Source organism: Bos indicus x Bos taurus, chromosome 17, assembly GCF_003369695.1.
Source record: "Bos indicus x Bos taurus breed Angus x Brahman F1 hybrid chromosome 17, Bos_hybrid_MaternalHap_v2.0, whole genome shotgun sequence".
NCBI lineage: Eukaryota > Metazoa > Chordata > Mammalia > Artiodactyla > Bovidae > Bos > Bos indicus x Bos taurus.
Window position 1 is genome coordinate 27,870,510 of NC_040092.1, and position 19,292 is coordinate 27,889,801.

At 50.4% G+C, this 19,292-nt stretch overlaps 1 protein-coding gene across 1 annotated transcript in view; it reads right to left on the minus strand.

Annotated features, from left to right (window-relative positions):
• Positions 1 to 19,292, minus strand: part of GALNT9 (polypeptide N-acetylgalactosaminyltransferase 9) — a 114,945-nt gene that overhangs the window by 47,122 nt on the left and 48,531 nt on the right. Inside the window, exons 3-5 of the mRNA XM_027567110.1 lie at positions 14,441 to 14,607; positions 12,044 to 12,218; positions 7,433 to 7,630 (exon numbers count right to left, since the gene is read on the minus strand). Of these exons, the coding sequence (XP_027422911.1) occupies positions 7,433 to 7,630; positions 12,044 to 12,218; positions 14,441 to 14,607 (540 nt within the window). The remainder of the gene's footprint in view (positions 1 to 7,432; positions 7,631 to 12,043; positions 12,219 to 14,440; positions 14,608 to 19,292) is intronic.

The following is a 19,292-nucleotide window of genomic DNA, read 5'->3' on the forward strand; positions in this document are numbered from 1 at the left end:
GCCATACTCCCTCTGAAGCTCCTGAGGAGGACCCTCCCTGCCTCTTCCAATGTCCTTGGCTTGTGGCTGCATCCCTCCCATCTCTGACTCCGGAGTGGCATGGTCTTTCCTCTTCTGTGTGTTTCTTACAAGGACACTTTCAGCAGCATTCAGGACCCAGCTGGGTCATCCACAGTAATCTCCCCGTCACAACATTCTAATTACATCTGCAAAGACCCTTTTCCCAGTGAGGTTGAATTCATGGGTTCTGGGTGGTCAGGACATAGACATGGCTGTCTGCTGTGCCCAGCCTTCCATCTCGGCCTTCTTATAAACCCTGTAGTATCTTCTCGGGAGACCATCTCTCTCCTTGAATGTACTCCCTGTGGGATGGTGAGTCTCCAGAACTTCCCTTCAGTGAAGGTCAACGGGTCCTTGGAGGGCCCTTCTCCCATCCACTTCCAGGAAAGATAGGGGCAGGGGTTTGTGACTCTGGAGACTGTCCTGGGGGCTGACGGTGTGTGCTATTCTGTGTCTGATGTTTTTGCCACACTTTGAGTTTCGTCCTCATTGTTAAGGGCATCACCATACGACCCTTTGTAGTTCTGAGAAGCATCACACTTCGTTTACCTGTTCACATGTTGATAGACATTTGGGTTCGATTCAGGACTGTTGTGAAAAAAGCTGCTGCTATGAACATTCGCATCTTTGTGTAGACATATGTTTTCATTTCTTTTGGGCAAATACCTGGGGTGGAACGGCTGGTCACGTAGGAAGTGTTTTTACCTCTAGGAGAAACTGCCAGGTTTCCAAAGCGGTCTTGCTAATGTCTGCTCCCACCGGCCACGCTGAGAGTTGTGACTGGTCCGTGTTGCCATTGGTTTATCTGACCGACATTGTGTCTTATTTCCCTTGTGACTGCAGTGGGCGGCTTCCCATGCGTGTGTTAGTGCTTTGTCTGCCTCCTTGCGTATAGCATTTGTTCAAGGTCTTTGCCTGTTTTTTTATTTCGGGTTTTGGGATTAGGGCTTTCTAATTCTTTCCAGGTGGTATTAATAAGGAGCAAAGTTTAAGACAACTTGCAGTCTGGCCAGAGCATTCTTTCTTCAGCTTGAGCATCCAGGCTGCTCTGAGACTTAATTTCTTGCTGGACAGCTCTTTGCTAATGGAGGGTAGGTGCCCAAAAGCCCCTCTAAGACCCTCCTAGGGGAAGAAACAACTTGTAAATGTGCCATGATGGACAGTTCTGGTCACTCATGGGCAGAATGGCCTGTTTCAGCAGGGACACACCAGATTGGAGAGATGAGGCAGGAGAGGTCCCTGCCTGAGGCCTTGAAATCCCAAACCTCTGTGGGGAGAACTGGCCAAGGCTCCAGGGGATCAACAGACCCTGGAGATGAACATTCACTCCAAGAAAAATACCTCCAGCCTGTTGGGCCCCCGGGAGAAAGTGGCAGCCCCAGTTGATTTTGAAGCATAGATTTCCCAGGGCTTCAACAGACCAGGGAAAAGAAGGGAGGGGCTGAAAACTGCAGAAGGTCAGTGAGTGATGGAAATGAACGAAGCAAGCCAGGTGCAAGAAGAGTGACCGTGCAAATCTGAAGGCAGAGCAACACAGAGACATTAGGGAGTGGTGGGGACGGCAGCAAATTGGAGACCTCAGCCCTGTTTAGACAGGGGGTCACTTCTCAGCTCCAGTGACTGGCTGCCCTGTGAGAACGTGCACCTTCTCATCTTAATAAAGATGCATTTTTAACATGGGAAAAACTCTACGTTTTCAGGTATGGGAACCAATTCAAAATAAAATAAGTGCTTTGGAGGACGTTCTCTATAGCACACCCACCATCCTGGGTCTGCCGGTTTCTTTGTCCTCTGCTGCTTTATGACTCTCGTGGTGTTGCCTCTGTCTGTCTGTCTCTCCCTCGTTCTGTCTGGGCCTCTGTCTCCTTCTCACTCCCTCTCTGCACCCCTATTCCTTTCTGCTCCCTGGCACCTTCCTCGTTTTGTTTCTTAGTGTGCACCCTCCCCTGAATCTCTGTCTTCCTCTGCTCATCCTGAAGTAGGCAACAAATGGGCCCCAGGTTAGACATTTACAATGGGTTTCCTATTTGCATTTCAGGGAGCAGGAAGAACAGGGGCTTCAGGCTGGATTCCTGAGACCAAGAAATAGGTGGGCTCCAGATCAGGCATTTACAATCAGCCTCCTGTGTGCCCTCTGAGATGGAAGTAACAGCAGAAACAGGGTAAATAGCCATTGCATGTCTCTTGTAAACACCTAAAGTAATAGTCATGGCACGGACAAAGAGGGGCAAACCTTGTTTGAGTAAAGGATTAAGGGATCTCTGCTTCCCCCTTTTTGGGACAAAGGAGACACTACCTATGCCCCCAAAAGGCTCCTTTATGGGAGTGAAAGTCAAGGGATAACATCAGGCCATAATGAGTCTTGCTCTTCCCAGAAGCCTTTACTTTGAGATCCATCTTGGCTGAGAGGTGCGTGCGCACCCAGGGGAGGGTCCCAGGGTAGGTCAGATGTAGAAAAAGGAACCAGATAATTAGCCTGAAGAAAGACAAAGACCCAGAAGAACTGACCTATATAAATGACTTAACCACCTCTTTACCGTGCCGCTCACCACTAGGAGGGGCCCACCCTTTCTCTCCGGGTGTTTGTCTCTGCCTTGCTTCTGTCTTAACTAAGCAAACATTTTCTCTATGTGCTCTCCCACTTGTCGTGCTATGTCTGTAATAATAAACTTTGTACCTGCATTTACAGTTCCTGCCTCTGTGATAAATGCACTTTTCACTGGGTGCAAAGATCCAGAGAAAAATAGCTTCTAGCCTCTAGCCCTTGCTGGTCTGGTGGCTAGAATTCTTGGTTCTCATCCAGGCTTCTCAGGTTCAATTCCTGGGCAGGGAATGAAGATCTTGCTTCACACCACTGCTCACTGCTGCTTCCCTGAGATTCATCTGTCTTGTTCCCCTCTCTCTTTCCTTGGTGTCTCCCTTTTTCTGCTGTCTCCAAGTCTGTGTTCTTTTTCTCTGTCTCTTTTACTGGCTCTTTCTCTTTCTCTTCATTCTATCTGTCTGTCTCCCTCCTTCTCTCTCCTCCACCTGACCTGGTTATCAGTCAGTTCAGTCGTTCAGTCGTGTCTGACTCTTTGTGACTCCATGGACTGTAGCACACCAGACTTCCCTGTCCATTACTAACTCCTGGAGCTTACTCAAACTCGTGTCCATCAAGTCAGTGATGCCATCCAACCGTCTCATCCTGTCACCCCCTTCTCCTCCTGCCTTCAGTCTTTCCCACCATCAGGGTCTTTTCCAATGAGTCAGTTCTTTGGATCAGGTGACCAAAGTATTGGAGCTTCAGCTTCAGCATCAGTCCTTCCAATGAATATTCAGAACTGATTTCCTTTAGGATTGACTGCTTTGATCTCCTTGCAGTCCAAGGGACTCTCAAGAGTCTTCTCCAACACCACAGTTCAAAAGCATCAATTCTTCTGCACTCAGCTTTCTTTATAGTCCAACTGTCACATTCACACATGACTACTGGAAAAACCATAGCTTTGACCAGATGGACCTTTGCTGGCAAAGTAATGTCTCTGCTATTCAACATGCTGTCTAGGTTTGTCATGGCTTTTCTTCCAAGGAGAAAGCATGTTTTAATTTCATGGTTGCAGTCACCATCTGCAGTGATTTTGGAGCCCCCCCAAAATAAAGTCTCTCACTGTTTCCATTGTTTCCCCATCTATTTGCCATGAAGTGATGGGACCAAATGCCATAATCTTAGTTTTCTGAATGTTGAGCTTTAAGCCAACTTTTTCACTCTCCTCTTTCACTTTCATCAAGAGGCTCTTTAGTTCTTCTTCACTTTCTGCCATAAGGGTAGTGTCATCTTTATATCTGAGGTTATTGATATTTCTCCTGGCAGTCTTGATTTCATCTTGATTCCAACCCAGAATTTTGCATGATTTACTCTGCATATAAATGAAATAAGTAGGGTGACAATATACAGCCTTGATGTACTCCTTTCCCAATTTTGAACCAGTTCTGTTGTTCCGTGTCCAGTTCTAACTGTTGCTTCTTGACCTGCATACAGATTTCTCAGGAGGCAGGTCAGGTGGTCTGGTATTCGCATCTCTTGAAGAATTTTCCACAGTTTGTTGTGATCCACACAAAGGGTTTGGCCTAGGCAATAAAGCAGAGGTAGTTTTTCTGGAATTCTCTTGCTTTCTCAATGATCCAATGGATGTTGGCAATTTGATCTCTGGTTCCTCTGCCCTTTCTAAATTCAGCTGGAACATCTGGAAGTTCACAATTCATGTACTGTTGAAGCCTGGCTTGGAGAATTTTGAGCATTACTTTGCTAGCATGTGAGATGAGTGCAATTGTGTGGTAGTTTGAACATTCTTTGGCATTGCCTTTCTTTGGGATTGGAATGAAAACTGACCTTTTCCAGTCCTGTGGCTACTGCTGAGTTTTCCAAATTTGCTGGCATATTGAGTGCAGCACTTTCACAGCATCATCTTTTAGGATTTGAAATAACTCAACTGGAATTCCATCACCTCCACTAGCTTTGTTCATAGTGATGCTTCCTAAGGCCCACTTGACTTTGCATTCCAGGATGTCTGGCTCTAGTTGAGTGATCACACCATTGTGGTTATCTGGGTCATGAAGATCTTTTTTTGTACAGTTCTTCTGTGTATTCTTGCCACCTCTTCTTAATATCTTCTGCTTCTGTTAGGTCCATACCATTTCTGTCCTTTATTGGGCCAATCTTTGCATGAAATGTTCCCTTGGTACCTCTAATCTTCTTGAAGAGATCTCTAGTCTTTCCCATTCTATTGTTTTCCTCTAATTCTTTGCACTGATCACTGAGGAAGGCTTTCTTATCTCTCCTTGCTATTCTTTGGAACTCTGCATTCAGATGCCTATATCTTTCCTTTTCTCCTTTGCCTTTTGCTTCCCTTCGTTTCTAAGCTATTTGTAAGGCCTCATCAGACAGCCATTTTGCCCTTTTTCATTTCTTTTTCTTGGGGATGGTCTTGATCACTGCCTCCTGTACAATGACATGAACCTTTGACCATAGTTCTTCAGGCACTCTATCTATCAGATCTAATCCCTTGAATCTATTTGTCACTTCCACTGTATAATCATAAGGGATTTGATTTAGGTTATACCTGAATGGTCTAGTGGTTATCCCTACTTTCTTCAATGTAAGTCTGAATTTGGCAATAAGGAGTTCATGATCTAAGCCACAGTCAGCTCCCGGTCTTGTTTTTTGCTGACTGTATAGAGCTTCTCCATCTTTGGCTGCAAAGAATATAATCAATCTGATTTCAGTATTGACCCTCTGGTGATGTCCATGTGTAGGGTCGTCTCTTATGTTGCTGGAAGAGGGTGTTTTTTATGACCAGTGCATTCTCTTGACAAAACTCTATTAGCCTTTGCCCTACTTCATTTTGTACTCCAAGGTCAAATTTGCCTGTTACTCCAGATGTCTCTTGACTTCCTACTTTTGCATTCCTGCCCCCTATAATGAAAAGGACATCTTTTTTGGATGTTAGTTCTAGAAGGTCCTGTAGGTCTTCATAGAGCCATTCAACTTCAGCTTCTTCAGCATTACTGGTTGGGGCATAGACTTGGATTACTGTGATATTGAATGGTTTGCCTTGGAAATGAACAGAGGTCATTCTGTCATTTTTGAGACTGCACCCAAGTACTGCATTTTGGACTCTTTTGTTGACTATGAGGGCTACTCCATTTCTTCTAAGGGATTCTTGCCCACAGTAGTAGATATAATGGTCATCTGAGTTAAATTCACCCATTCCAGTTCACTGATTCCTAAAATGTCGATGTTCACTCTTTCCATCTCCTGTTTGATCACTTCCAATTTACCACTTCCAATTCATGGACCTAACATTCCGGGTTCCTATGCAACATTGCTCTTTACAGCATTAGACTTTACTGCCATCACCAGTCACATCCACAACTGGGCACTGTTGTTGCTTTGGCTCTGTCTCTTCATTCTTTCTGGAGTCATTTCTCCACTCTTCTCCAGTAGCATACTGGGCACCTACCAATCTGGGGAGTTCATCTTTCAGTGTCCTATCTTTTTGCCTTTTCATACTGTTCATGGGGTTCTCAAGGCAAGGATGCTGAAGTGGTTTGCCACTCCCTTCTCCAATGAACCTCATTTTGTCAGAACTCTCCACCATGATCTGTCGGTCTTGGGTGGCCCTACATGGCATGGCTCAGTTTCATTGAGTTAGACAAGGCTGTGGTCCGTGTGATCAGTTTGATTAGTTTTCTGTGATTATGGTTTTCATTCTGTCTGTCCTCTGAGGGATAAGGATAAGAGACTTATGGAAGCTTCCTGATGGGAGAGACTGGCTGTGGGGGAAACTGGGTCTTGTTCTGATGGGTGGGGCCATGCTCAGTAAATCTTTAATCCAATTTTCTGTTTATGGGTGGGGTTGTGTTTCCTTCCTGTTGTTTGACCTGAGACCAAACTATGGTGGAGGTAATAGCGACCTCCTTCTAAAGGTCCCATGCATGCCCTGCCGCATTCAGTGCCCCTGACCCTGCAGCAGGCCACCACCGACCCACGCCTCTGCCAGAGACTCTTGGACGCTCACAAGCAAGTCTGGGTCAGTCTCTTGTGGGGGGACATTACTCCTTTTTCCTTTCTTCCTCCAGGAATCTGTTTCCCTAGTCCTGTGTAAGTTCTGACAGCTCTATGGTGGGGTTAATGGAGACCTCCTCCAAGAGGGCTTATGCCACACCCAGATCTGCTGCACCCAGAGCCCCTACCCTGCAGCAGACCACTGCTGACCCGTACCTCTGCAGAAGACACTCAAACACTCAAAGTCAGGTCTTGCTCAGTCTCTGTGGGGTCTCCTGGTACACACAAGGTTTTGTTTGAGCTCTTCGAGCATCTCTGGTGTGTATGGGGTTTCATTCTGAGCGTGATTTCACCCCTCCTACCATCCTGCTGGGACTTCTCCTTTGCCCTTGGATGTGGGATATCTTTTTTTTTGTTGGGATCTAACATTCTCCTGTCGATGGTTGTTCAGCAGCAAGTTGTAATTTTGGAGTTCTCGCAGGGGAAGATGAGCATATGTCCTTCTACTCTGCCATCTTGATCTCCTGGTTATCACTCAGGTCACAATCTGGAGCCACTTCCCATTTCCCCATCACACCGCCATGTCCCTCTTCACACCCAGGGAAACCATGTACTGACCGCATCCTGCTGTTTCTACTCTCCCACCTGGTGCCAGGCCTTGGCTTTCTGCAGAGGAATGCCACCTGTCCCTCCAGTTCCCAAGGCCCCTGCTGCAGCCCTGCCCCACCTCACTGTCCTGGCTCTTTCCAGGCCAGGCCCCGCCCCAGTGACCCCATCCACCTGACTCCTCCATTGCAGGCCCCGCCCCAGTGGCCCTAGTGGCCAGCTCACCTGATGGGCGCCGCCTCGTCGCCGCGATCCAGCCAGTCCTGGGGCGGGACGATGTACATGCACCAAAGGCCCCAGTTGTAGCCGTGGGCTGCGCTGGCGTATTGCTGCACCTCGAACGTGTCGTACTTGATGTTGTCGATGGCTGGCAGGACGATCCGCCGGCGGTCCTCCCGGATCCGCGTAAGGGCGGGCTCGGCCCTGCAAGGAGACGCAGGTCCCTGAGGAAGGGCACGGATGCCAGGGACCCCCGTCCCGTCCCCCTAGATAGGGAGCCAGGACCCAGGCGGCCACACCCGCATCTAATGTTGGGCTAGACCAACCCTGCGGAGGGTAGATCCAAGCGCTGCACCTCTGGAAGCCCCGGAGTCGTCTGGGCCGCACACCCGGCTGCCCGAGGTCTCGCTCTGCCTGAGGCAGCCCGTGGCTAACCAGCGATTGACACTAGGGATCTAAACACTATCCAGGCCCGATCTCTGACATCTGATGAGCTGTCCTGGCTCCAGAGAGCTCTGTGAGTCAGCTTAGTCTGACAGCCGGCCTGCCTCACAGCCTGGCTTTTCTGGCAAGTGAATCCTACTTCCTGGCAGGCCTTCCCTCCAGGGCTGGAAGGTACATTCATTTACAAGCAGGAATGGAGGCTTGAATGTGCCACACCCTCTTGTAATGCATTGGCGCATACCCGTGAACTAGAAAAGAAAAAAAAAAAAAAAAATCCATGCCTCGGGGAGCTTAGGATATACTGAAGGGACAGAAAGGCTAACAAGTGCTGTTGTGCAGTGCACAACCTACACAACAGTATGTGGTGGGCCTGACTGAGTGGGTATGGGGGGACAGACAAAAATGTATAAGTAAATGATATATTAGGAGGTGATATGCATTGTGACAGAAAAAGAGGGCAAAATAAGGGTGATTTGGAATTGCTGTTTTAAATAGGGTGTTCAGGGTAGGTTGCACTGGGTGATGAGCAGAGGTGGTGTAGGATGTAGCAGCTGGTTGTTAGGGGAGGCAAGTGGGGTGCTGCACACAGAAAGAGCAGCCAGCACTGAGCCCCTGGGATGTGCTGGTGTGCTTGGGAAGCAGGCCAGGCAGCGGGAGTGGAGAGATGGTGGCCGTGCAGGCAAGGAAGGCGGAGAGGAGAGAGACCAGAGGACAAAGGCTGTGGGTTGTGAATTTCCAATGCAGGAGTCCCCAGGGGCAAACAGGTAGCATTTCACTCTGGAGATGACCTTGTCTCCTGCAAGGATGAGATGCTGCCCAAGGGGCTGGAGTTCAACAGGGTCATGAGCAGCCTGCTGACTGGGGGACCAGAGAGATGAACAGGGGGACAGGGGCCGAGCTCAGGGAGGGACAGCGGGGGCTGGGGTCAGGGTGAGAGGTTTCTGACCCTGCCTGCCCAGATTCACCTTATAGCCAGCCTTTCTTCCCATCCTTCCAAGCAAGAGCCTGGTATTTACCTGCCTTTCAGCTTCATGAGGAGGATTAATTAATTACTGTTAGCAAAGTGCTTCAGAGATGAAAAGCTCTCTGCAAATGCCACATGCGCTAATAAGGCAGAATCTTTATAGAGGCAGTTCTGGGAGGGGAGGGCTATTTGCAGATGGATAACTGGGTTTTCAGTGGTAAAATTAAAGTTACAGTAGTTTCAAATGGCATTTTGATGTGATAGACTTGTGACTCTCCCAACATCCTCCAAATGCTCCAGGGAGTTTAACATACATGAGAGGGACAGAAAGCCCTTCGAGTACAGCTGAGCAGGGCACAACCTACACAACAGTATGCATGACCCTGGTGGAGGGCGGACCATAGCATGTCATTACTGACCGAAGGTGACAGATGTCATGGGAAAAGAAGTCGCTTCATGAGGGTGGCAGGAGAGGGAAATGGGGGCCAGCAGGGGAATTCAGAACTCACATCTCGGTTAGGCATGCGCTGGGTCAGAACCAGCCCTGAGAACACACTGGTGGTCCTGGGCTGGCTGAGATGTACCAGCGGGAGTGCAGGAGTGTGGAAGGAAAGGGCTCCATTCACCTGCTTACCAGGCACCAAAGCCCTGGTCCAACCAAAGCAGCAGTTAGGAAAACCGGGAACTTTGAGAGGTCCCGAAGGCCAGACCCTCAGGGGCCCCAGCTGGGGACACCTGGCCAGGCACTGTGGGGCTTGATCAGCATGCCCACCCCCTCCCTATGACCCTCTCATCTCCCTTGAGGGAATATCTCAGTGAACCTCTTAGTTTAGGCTTCAGAGAGTTTAAAGATGTGACTTGGGAGATTTGATATAAAGAAGAGTGAGTTTTAGTTTCTCTTGAAATGGGGCAAACTGGGTACACAGGGCTGACTTTTCCCTGCTGCTCGGCTGGTAGGGGCTGCAGGCTGCCCCTGGGTGAGGGGTTCATGCTCCCCGCCCACTGTGGACCCCTTGCATACCCTACCACTGTGGGTTTAACATAATGATCTTCAGGTGAGATCACACTGAGTGACCTGTGTGTGTGTGTGCATTATGGCTCAGGTGTGTCCGACTCTTTGCAACCCCATGGACTTTAGCCCACCAGGCTCCTCTGTCCATGGAATTCTCCGGGCAAGAATACTGGAGTGGGTTGCCATTTCCTTCTCCAGGAGATCTTCCTGACCCAGGGATCGAACCCAGGTCTCTTGCATTGCAGGCAGATTCTTTACCATCTGAGCCACCAGGCAAGCCTAGGCAGGCCCTAAATCCACAGACAAGGGTCTTTAGAAGAGAGAAGGGGAGAGGCACAGTCACACAGAGGGGAGAAGCCATGTGAAGACGGACACAAAGATTGGAGGGATGCGGTCACAAGCGCAGGGACTCCTGGGGCCCCAGAGCTGGAAGAGGGGTGAATGGTGTCCTCCCACAAAGACTGGTCCACTTGGAACCTGGGATGTGACCTTACTGGGAAACAGAGTCTTTGCAGAGGTAATTCAGTTAAAAAACCCAAGATGAGATCACCCTGGATTGGGGTGAGCCTTGAATCCAAGGTGTGTCCTTCTAAGAGAAAGGAGAGGGAGGACACAAAGGAGAAGCCATGTGATGGTGGAGGCAGAGATGGATGGATGCTGCCACAGGCCTGGACGCCCGGAGCCATCAGAGCTGGAAGAGGTGGGAGGCTCCTCCCCAAGGGCTTCCTGGGGAGCCCAGCCTTGCCTGCACCTTGATTTTGACTTCTGGCCTCAGAGCTGTGAGAGAATGAATTTCTCTCGTTTTGAGCCACTAGCCTTTGGTCATTGTTATGGCAGCCCCAGGACATGCACTGGATGACCCTCCCTCCACTTTCTCATGTCCCAGCCCCTCCAACACAAGTGGTCCCCTGGGGTCTCAGTCTTCAGTCCCAGCTGGGCACTTGTCTGACACCTGTGTGCCGAAGCCGGCACTGTTCACAAGCATCCCACATGTAACCTTGGCAACAATCCAGCTCTCTAACATCACCAGTCAGTGCATGAAGAAACCAAGGCTTGCCCAGGGCTCAAACACTCGCATCATGTTGGTGGCCCAACTGTCCTGTCCCGATCCTTCCCGCGGGATCGCCAAGCTCTGCCCTCCCCACCCAGCTGCTGTTTATTCCTCTCAGGTCCTCTGCAGGGCCTGGTGGGAGTGAGGGCTCAGGGGGCGACTCCCAGATGCAGCCACCAGAGAGGAAATTAGGAAATATACCAAGAGCCCAGCGGGCGCTTTCCAGAAAACTTTGAAGCACATCCTTCTGTTCTAGCAACACATCCTCAGGCACCTGCTGTGAGAGCATCAGCTCACCGCCTGCCTAGGGACAGCAGGGTCTGGATAGAGGCAGCAGGGCCACCCTCAGCTCTGAAGCCCTGTGTGGATAATTTGCTGGACAAATGACTCTGTTCTTAAGGCATCACTGGCCACCTTTGGGCAGAGCCTCATGAATATCCCCAGGAGAGAGCACAGATCTGGGCCCCCACCCTGAGACCCTGTATCCCACAGACCTGTACTTCCTGGTAGCTCTCAGGGGCATCAGATGCTGCTGGTCTGGGGTTCACACTGAGCACCGAGGCCCTGCAGGGTCCCTGCCCCCCGGGGCACCTCTAGGTCGTCCTGCACACGTGCTTGGGTGTCTCTGTGGTGTCCCGGCCACTACCCTGTATCCCAGCCACTCCTTGGTGTCCTGATCACTCCCCTGGCCAGATCCCTCTCCAGGTTTCTCATTAGAAGCCCATCTTACCCCTGAATAGATGGGTGGGAGAAAATGGGCAGATGCTGTGTCCTAGGACTTTCTCACAAGGATGAGAAATTGCTTCCAACTAGATTTGGGTTTCTATTAACCGAGACCCGATAGACCACATTTCATATACACGAGACCCAATCTTGTGTGTACCTCCCTGACCTAAGGTCACATGAACATCCTCATTTGAACTGTCGCTGCTGGAATGACTGGACAATTCAAATTCCTTTGGGAACAAGGTGGGGACACAGATCAGTCCTCATACACAGGCATCACAAACAGGGTTCTGGGTTCTAGGAACTGCACACGGAGTGGCCTCGTGGCCCACCAGACTCATCCTCTTTGCCCGGCTCCTGCAGGCCCTAGCAGACCCCACCCAGGGCACAGCTCCACTTGGCCCCGGGCCCCAGCCTTACCAGCCTGTGCTGAACTCCACATGGGCATCAAAGAAGCCAACGACGGGGGCCGTGGCGACCTTCCAACCCTGTAACCGCGCCCGGATCAGGCCTTCCCGCCTGCTGTTGCGGACGATCTTCACCAGGCCCGGGTATCTCTTGCTGACGTATTGGTCCAGGTTGAGCTTGAGTTCCACTGTGGGGACACAGAGAAGTTTCAGGTATGGCACTGTGGGAGAGCCCGAGGCCACTGAGATGCACGGTCATTGTGGGCTCCGGATCCATACTTCATAAACTGTAAGAGGACACACCACAGCTGGACATGGCTCAAGGTGCTGGGGGCATTTCGGAGAGATAAGACCCCCACCTTGTGGAGCTGTGTTCCAGCGGGAGAGACCACGAGCTATCAAGCCAGATTGATCCAGGCAGAGAACGTGTTTTGAGAATAAGAGAAAACGGGGCTGAATTACTCAACTGTAGGAATGCAGTCCACGGGCAGATGGATGGATAAACAAAGTGTGGCGCATCCACACAATGGAATACGGTCCGGCCTTAGAAGGAAACTCTGACACATGTTACAAGGTAGATAAACTCGAGAACATGATGCTCAGTGAAATAATCCAGTCCCCAAAGGACAAGTGCTGTGTGATTCCACTTACATGAGGTCCCTGGAGCAGACATATCCACAGGGACAGAAAGCAGAATGGGAGGGGGGTGGGGAGTTAATGGGGACAGAGTTTCATTTGGGGAAGATGAAAAGGTTCTGCTGGTGATGGTGGTGATGGCTATACAATGATATGAATGTCCTTGATACCCCTGAGCCCTATAATTATTTTGTAAATGGTTAATTTTACATTATGAGAATTTCAACTCAATAAGTCATTGAAAAAACGGATGAGGGCCCAGGAGTCTTTGTGAGGAAGCTCCCGAGGGCTAAAACTACAAGCAACAAAATAGGTCACAATAATAGCAAACATTAGCCAAAATGAAAAAAGAAAAAGGGGAAAGGGAGTGGGCGTCTGAGTGTGGCAGGGGCTTCTCCAGGTCGGCGGGGCAGGGACAGGGGCGGCCTGTGAAGGTCACGTGGGCTGTGACAGGACAGGGAGCCGGCGGGGAAGAGAGGAGGACGTTACAGGTATGGGAAATGAGCAGTGTGGAGACACCCTTGGCTGCTCTCAGGGGTAGGGGAGTGGGTGGGGAGGAGGTGCAGGGAGGAGCAGAGGGCTGGGGTGTGGGCTCGGGGCTGAGCAGGAGGAGCTGAGAGGGTTTGAACCGGATCCTTGCTCCTGGGTCTTTGTCAATACTCTCACGCCTTGGCTATAGGGACTTCTCGCAGAAGACCTCCACCACCCAGAGGCCTTCCCCTACATGCCCACCACCAGGCTCTAGTGGATACTCCCAGGAGGGCAGCCTGGCCCCACAGAGGGCTCCAGCTGCATAGCCAGTGGGTCCCGGAGCAGTGTCCCCGTGCTCTGTCCTGCCCTCTCCAGGCCTCATTCTCCCTCCCTTGACAGTGTCGGGCGGGGCTCTCCTGGCACAGACACAGAGCACAGGCGAGTCTGGAGCTCCTTCAGGCTAGGAGAGCTCTGGGACGCCTCTCCCCGCTTTCCTCCATGCTCCCCCTGACTCCTGACGTGAGAAGGAGAGACTGCAATGACGGAGAGACCCAACAGTCACAGCTCAGCGCACCAGGACCTTGGTGTGGGAGCTGCCGGTAGTGGGGTCCATGCTCCTCTCTGCTTCTGCAGAGGAACAGATGAGGACAGGCCAGGAACCTCCAGACCCTTGTTGGGGGCTTGGAGCCCCATGTGCCTGGTGGGTGTGGATAAATGCCTGGGCTGGGTGGAGGCTGATGCGGGGCCATGACAAGAGATCCCTGGGGCCCACACTCCAGCTGTGAGCACTGGCCCCTTCCCCATCAGCAAGCCTCCCACTGGAGTTTTGTCCACAAACAAGAAGTGAAGGTGTGATTAGCATAGAGAGACTTAACACATGGGGGGCCTTTCTGGATGATGGCTGTAGGGGTTGAATAGCCACCACCCCTAAACTCAGGTCCACCCAGAACCTCAATTGGAAATAGGGGTTTTGTGGATATAAATGGTTAAGGGTCTTGAGATGAAAACCTTCTGGATTAGGATGGGCCTTAAATTCAAGGACGAAGGTCTTTATAAGAAAAGGAGAGACACAAGCACACCAGAAGACACCTTGTGAAGATGGAGGCAGAGACGGGAGAGGTGTGGCCATAAGCCCAGGATACCAAGGATGCCAACAGCCGGCAGAAGCTGGGAGAGGCAGGAGGGATCCTCTCCTGCAGCCTCTGGAGGAAACGTGGCCCTGGCCATACCCTGAATTCAGAATTCTGGGCTCCAGGGCTGCAACATGCTTCCCTCGCTGGGGTGCTGAGCTGGCCCCACTCACCATTATCACTGTTGTCGTCCACCAGGATCACCTCCTTGAGGAGCTGGGAGGGCGTGTGGTTGACCACGCTGTGGACGGAGCGCAGGATGACTGAGAGGGCTTCATTGACAAAGATGAACACCACAGAGATCTGGGGCAGGTCATCCGAGTAGGTCATCTGTCTGCACCTGCAGGAGAGACGGCATGGGGGGCAGAGGTCAGTGTCGGGACAGGACGGGGAGGTGGGAGCCTGGAGCCCCCGTAGGAGGCCCATCGGGACCACTTCTAAATCCCGCTACCGATGGAAGAGCAATAGGGATACCACGGTTAGAAAAGGAATGAGCACAGGGAGAGAAACAGAGGGATGATGTTCATCTCAGAAACCCCGACTTCCATACTCTGACCCTGGACCCTGCTCTCTCCTTGAGGAAAGACAGGGAAATTGCACCTGTATTTGTTTTGACACCCTTGGGAGGCATGAAAGAGAAGTGAAGGAGAGATGACCATCTCTTAGTGCAGTCCAGTGGAGGGTCCGGGAGAGCTCCAGCCTGGAGCCCACATCAGCCACTCCCCATGCCCAGCTCTATCTGTGCCCCAGGAGGTCATGGTGTTGGTGGCTGCTAGACAGAGGGCGTCTACTGGGAAGGTCCTACGCTCAACAGACGCTGTCCTCTGAAGTGGGATCTGAGTAAACAGTGATGACAAGTACACAAGGGTCAGATGAGGGCTGTGGAACTAGGAGAGATGTCAGTATGGGACAGCCTAGTCGTGGCCTCCGCCTAACCTCAGCGTCAAGATAAAATAGAATGATGAAGTATCTTCTCCAAAGGTCTTATCTTGGAAGTAGGGATGTAGGAAGGGAAATGAAGGGAGCAGGGAAAGCAAAATATTCCATAATTGAGCGTGGGATAAGGCTGGTGAGTGCCTGTTAATGTAATAATACAGTGGAATAAATTCACAAGGGAACATGGGGAAATTATCAAAAATAGAGAAGTGGGGGGAAAAGGAACAAAAATTGAAGTAGGTAATAAAGTAAGACAGAAGGAACTCAAGTATGTTGGCTGCTACAATAAATGTAAGTAAACTAATTCTCTTTAAAATAGCAGAGGCTGTTCAATGAAGTTAGATACTTACACACTAATGCACATACACACATGCACACATTCACTCACATATTCATACACACACAGCTCTGCTGTTTATGGTTTATAATAAACACAATTAAAATAGAGTGATTTTTTAAAAAAAAGATTGGAAATATAAACAAGTGAGAAAGAGATGCCAGACAAATACTGCCTCCCTAAGCCAGACATTCAGCACAGATATCACACAGGATGGAGAAAGCTCTTTATGAAGGAGACATAATAATTATAAACTGTTATCCCAAAGTGAACTTGCAGCTGGGTATAAAAGGGAAAATGACTAGAAAAGTAAGGAGAGTTTGATGAAACCATAACTGTGCGTCACCTTCAGACTGGGCAGACTGAAAAATTGAGACCATGAAGGAATTTACATAAGGAAACCCCTAATTCCTTCAGGGAATTTTTTTTTTCCTTAGGCTCATAGGACATTTACAGAAAGTGGTCATGTATTTGCAAAACAGAGAAATTTAGATTTTTATGAAGCAGGAATTTCACAGGCTGGGCTGGGTCTGTGGGCCTGTGACCTGGGCAGTCCCACAGGGCCCACACTGGGAGTGACCCACTCTCATCACAGCCTCCTTCCTATCCATCCATGTGCTTCCTACTCTCATCAGCTAACCAGTCATTAGGTTAGGGGTCATACTGCTCCAGTATGGCCTCATCTTAACTAATTACACCTTCAACAACCCCATTTCCTAATCAGAAACATTCTGAGGTCCTGGCGGATAGATTTGGACATCTTTTGGGGGACACACTTAGACCAAGATCAGTCATGCCTATCCCACAACGGGAGAAAGAGCTTTACTTAAAGATGGTGGTGGCGGGGGGACTTCCCTGGTGGTCCAGTGACTAGGACTCTACACTCCCAATACAGGGCTCCTGGGTTTGATCGCTGGTCAAGGAACTAGATCCTACCTGCTGCAAATAAGACCCTGTGCAGTCAACAAATAAACAAAAATAAATATTAAAAAAAAATAAAAATGGGAAGTCATTGTAGTTGTTGGGGGCTAAGGGTGAGAACGGAGAAGGCAATAGCACCCCACTCCAGTACTCTTGCCTGGAAAATCCCGTGGACGGAGGAGCCTGGTAGGCTTCAGTCCATGGGGTCGATAGGAGTCGGACACAACTGAGCGACTTCACTTTCACTTTTCACTTTCATGCATTGGAGGAAATAGCAACCCACTCCAGTGTTCTTGCCTGGAGAATCCCAGGGACGGGGGAGCCTGGTGGGCTGCCATCTATGGGGTTGCACAGAGTCGGACACAACTGAAGCGACTTAGCAGCAGCAGCAGCAGCAAGGGTGAGAACGGGGTAGAGCTGTTTGAGAAAGATGACCAATACTGGGCATAACCAACCATGATGATAAGCAATAACTATAATAATCAATTATGAGAATAACTGATCATGATGATAAATAATAACGAGGATAACTGATACTGATGATAACGAATTGTGATAATAACTAATACTAATGGATAATTAATCATGATGACAACCAATCAGGATGATAGCAACAGCTGAGGGTCCCCAGCGCACAGCACCTGCTCTCTGTATCTCAGCCCTCCAGCTCCCTCAGCAGCCCTAACAGAAATGTGAGGATCCTGGCGGTTAACTCCCCCCTCCTGTAGTGAGTGCTGCCCTCAGAGCTGGTGCTGGCTGCCCCCAGCCAGCGGGGAGCGAGCCTTGAGGGGGCCCTCCCTCCCTGCCTGCTCCCAGCTGGGGTTAGAGTGCCAGCCTGGCTCTATGACTAAGGAGAGCCCTGCGTCACTGTCACATTGGTATGGGCTGCGGTGCTGCAGGGAGAGTTCATCACTCAGGAAAATGCTTTCTGACAAGAAGACTTCACTCCATGTTTCTGTAGAGGAAGAAAGTTGGAATGTATGATTTTCATGAACCTGCAAAATGTGTAAAACAGGAAAAAAAAAAAACACACCTTGAGGAAGGAAATCTATCTTGAGAGTGGCCGCAGCTGCAGTTGCAGACAGGAAGGATGGGTTTGGAGGAGGGGTTCTTGGGGGCCTGCAGGGGAGGGGCTGCAGTGCCCCCCACTGCCTCCCCATCCCAAAGGCCTGGGTGCTGGCATTCCTGCACCTTCTTCCCAGCCCACTGTCCTCAGGCGTCCTCACGTGGCTTCTTTAGGGTCTCTCGCCCCCCACTGCAGGCCACCCAAGAGCAGGCTCCTTCACTGCTGTACCCCAAGACCCCAAAGTTGGTCACGCAGTAGGGCTTACAAGCACTTGTTGACAAGGGGAAGAAAGAACAAGTAAATAGGTCATGCATGGCCGAGTCCTGACACTCATGGGCTCCCCCGCCCCCGTCTCGGTGCACAGCGACCTCAGCGCAGCAGGAACCTCCACTGTGTTCAGGGTGTGGAGGAAGCTGGCGGAGTCTGGAGGGCGTGGGAGCTCTCGTCCCCCTTCCTCTCCCTCCATGACCAGGTTAGGAGGCCAGGGACCTCTCCGGCTTTGCCACTGGGCCACAAACTTCTGTTCTAAAAGAGGTTTCAACTGGCAATAGCCACCTGGCGCTGCCTGTGGAGAAGCCACCAGCATCTGCAGCCGTCTCCCGGGGACACATTTCACATGAGACTCCTTTCAGGGGCTGGAGGCCATACTGGCCAGAAGGGACAAGGTGCCCGCCCCCACGGCTTCCACTTGTGAGGGCACGGGGGTTGGGGGGCGAGCACGGAAACAAAGGTTTTGACTGCAGAGAATAGAGCAGGGTGACGGGGTGAAGAGTGGCCACAGGGAGGTGTCTTTGGACAAGGCAGTGGAGGAGGTATGGGGGTCCCAGAACAGTCAGTCCGTTTAGGCCCTGGAAACATACACCCAGATATTTATAGTCCCAGGTCCAGAGGCTGGAAGTCCAAGGCCGGGGTGTCCCAGGGCTGGTCTCTGAGACCTCGCTCCTTGACATGCATACAGCCGTCTCCTCCCTGCATCCCCACACAGTTGTACCTGTGTGTCTGTGTCCGGATCTCCTCTCATAAGGACACCAGTCCTGTGGGATTAGCCCCACTTTGCAGCCTCACTTTACCTCAGTCACCCGTTTATAGGCCCCACCTCCACATACAGTTACATCCTGAGGTCCTGGCATTAGGACTTTAACATATGGATTTGGGGGGACACACAACTCAGCCCACAGAAAAATCCAAAAGATAAGTAGGACCCAGCCAGGCAAGGACCGGGCCGTCCCATGGGCTGGGGGTGTGTAGGGCATGTTTCCCACTGGGCGATGAGCTGTCTCACTTTATTGTTTGTCTACACTTAACAAATCACACCCGTTGCAAACATTTGCAGCTTACAAATTGTTATTTAAGTTAGAAATCGTGCAATAGAGGTGGCTCATTTTTCTCCAGCGCAAATTTGCATAAAAATAATCTGTTTTCCTTAGCATATAATCCCCTTCTCAGTTGGAAAATAAAATTGTTTGTGTTAAATATTGAGCAGAGGGTGTTCCCTGGTGGTTCAGTGGTTAGGACTCTTTGCTTTCACTGCTGAGGGCCCAAATTCAATGCCTGATCGGGGAGCCAAGATTCCACAAGCTTTGCAGGGGCCACAAAAAATAAAAATTAAAAAAATAAATATTGAGCCGATAGAAGGGTTTGTTTTTCACACATAAGTAGGTAAGATGTCAGTGAGGCAGTAAGAAACCTGTGCTAATACCCCACTGGAGATAGGAATGTTACCGTCCAAAGAGCAGCCTCCTCCTCTCTGCTTTTCTTTACAGTC